Genomic DNA, 815 nt, shown 5'->3' with positions numbered 1-815 from the left:
CCCGCGCATCACCGCGGCTCCGATCCCCTCCCCCGGTCCCGGCACCCTCTCGCCCATCGCCCTTTCTGATCGCCCATCTCCAAATACCAACGGCGGGGACCTTTAAGAGGGAGCGGAGAGGGGGAGCGTCTCCCCGCACATTAATCTATCATGAGCTAATGTGTTTTTCCCATTTGTTCCTTTGTACAGCGCCGGGCTGCGCGCTCCCACGCGCACACACCCGGCGCGCTCCCGTTCGCTCGCGCTCCGTCTCCGTCTCCCATGCGTGGCCGGGCCTGAGCCGGCGGCGGACGGCAAGGAGCGATCGGAGGGAGCGAACGGCGGAGCAGGATGGGGAATACACCCTCTCAAGGCATGTCACTCTCACTATGTGCATCCATTCTTAAGTAGCAGGTATTTTTTTTTTATTGTGTGGTTTTTTTTCCTCCTCCTCCCTCCGACGTCTCCCCGGTGCAGCGCTGCCGATGCTCGCGGGGTTGCGGGCTGTGCCGGTTGCGGGGCTCGGTGCTGCGGGGCTCGGGGTGTGGGCGCAGCTCGGGGGCCGGCGTTGCGGGGTTGGATGGGATGCTCGCAACGATCCGTTTTGTGCCGACGGCTCCGCAGCGTTGTGCTGAACCCGGACCGGGCTTTGGGTTCCGTACCCCGGCAGCTCCCTCCTCCCCCCTCCCCCCCCACCTGCTCCTCACCCCTCGTCCGCGGCCCGATGGGCACAATGGCAGGACGAGCCGCTGCGGGTCGCCCCTCGGAGCTATTTTCAGCATCCTTTCAGGAGGAGGAAAAATCTGGCGCATCCCGGGCTGGGCTCGGGCGTGGGG

The 815-nt window shown here is 65.4% G+C and overlaps 1 protein-coding gene across 1 annotated transcript in view; it reads left to right on the top strand.

Annotated features, from left to right (window-relative positions):
* The window catches only part of LOC104914608 (SRC kinase signaling inhibitor 1-like), an 11,774-nt gene extending 11,388 nt beyond the window's left edge, over positions 1 to 386 (top strand). Inside the window, exon 4 of the mRNA XM_010724619.2 lies at positions 190 to 386. Coding sequence (XP_010722921.1) covers positions 190 to 386 — 197 coding nt within the window. The remainder of the gene's footprint in view (positions 1 to 189) is intronic.
* Positions 387 to 815: the final 429 nt, after the last annotated feature.

Source organism: Meleagris gallopavo, chromosome 29 (genome assembly GCF_000146605.3).
Source record: "Meleagris gallopavo isolate NT-WF06-2002-E0010 breed Aviagen turkey brand Nicholas breeding stock chromosome 29, Turkey_5.1, whole genome shotgun sequence".
Taxonomy (NCBI): domain Eukaryota; kingdom Metazoa; phylum Chordata; class Aves; order Galliformes; family Phasianidae; genus Meleagris; species Meleagris gallopavo.
The sequence above is the reverse complement of the archived record's forward strand: the minus strand, read 5'-3'. Positions and strand labels throughout refer to the sequence as shown.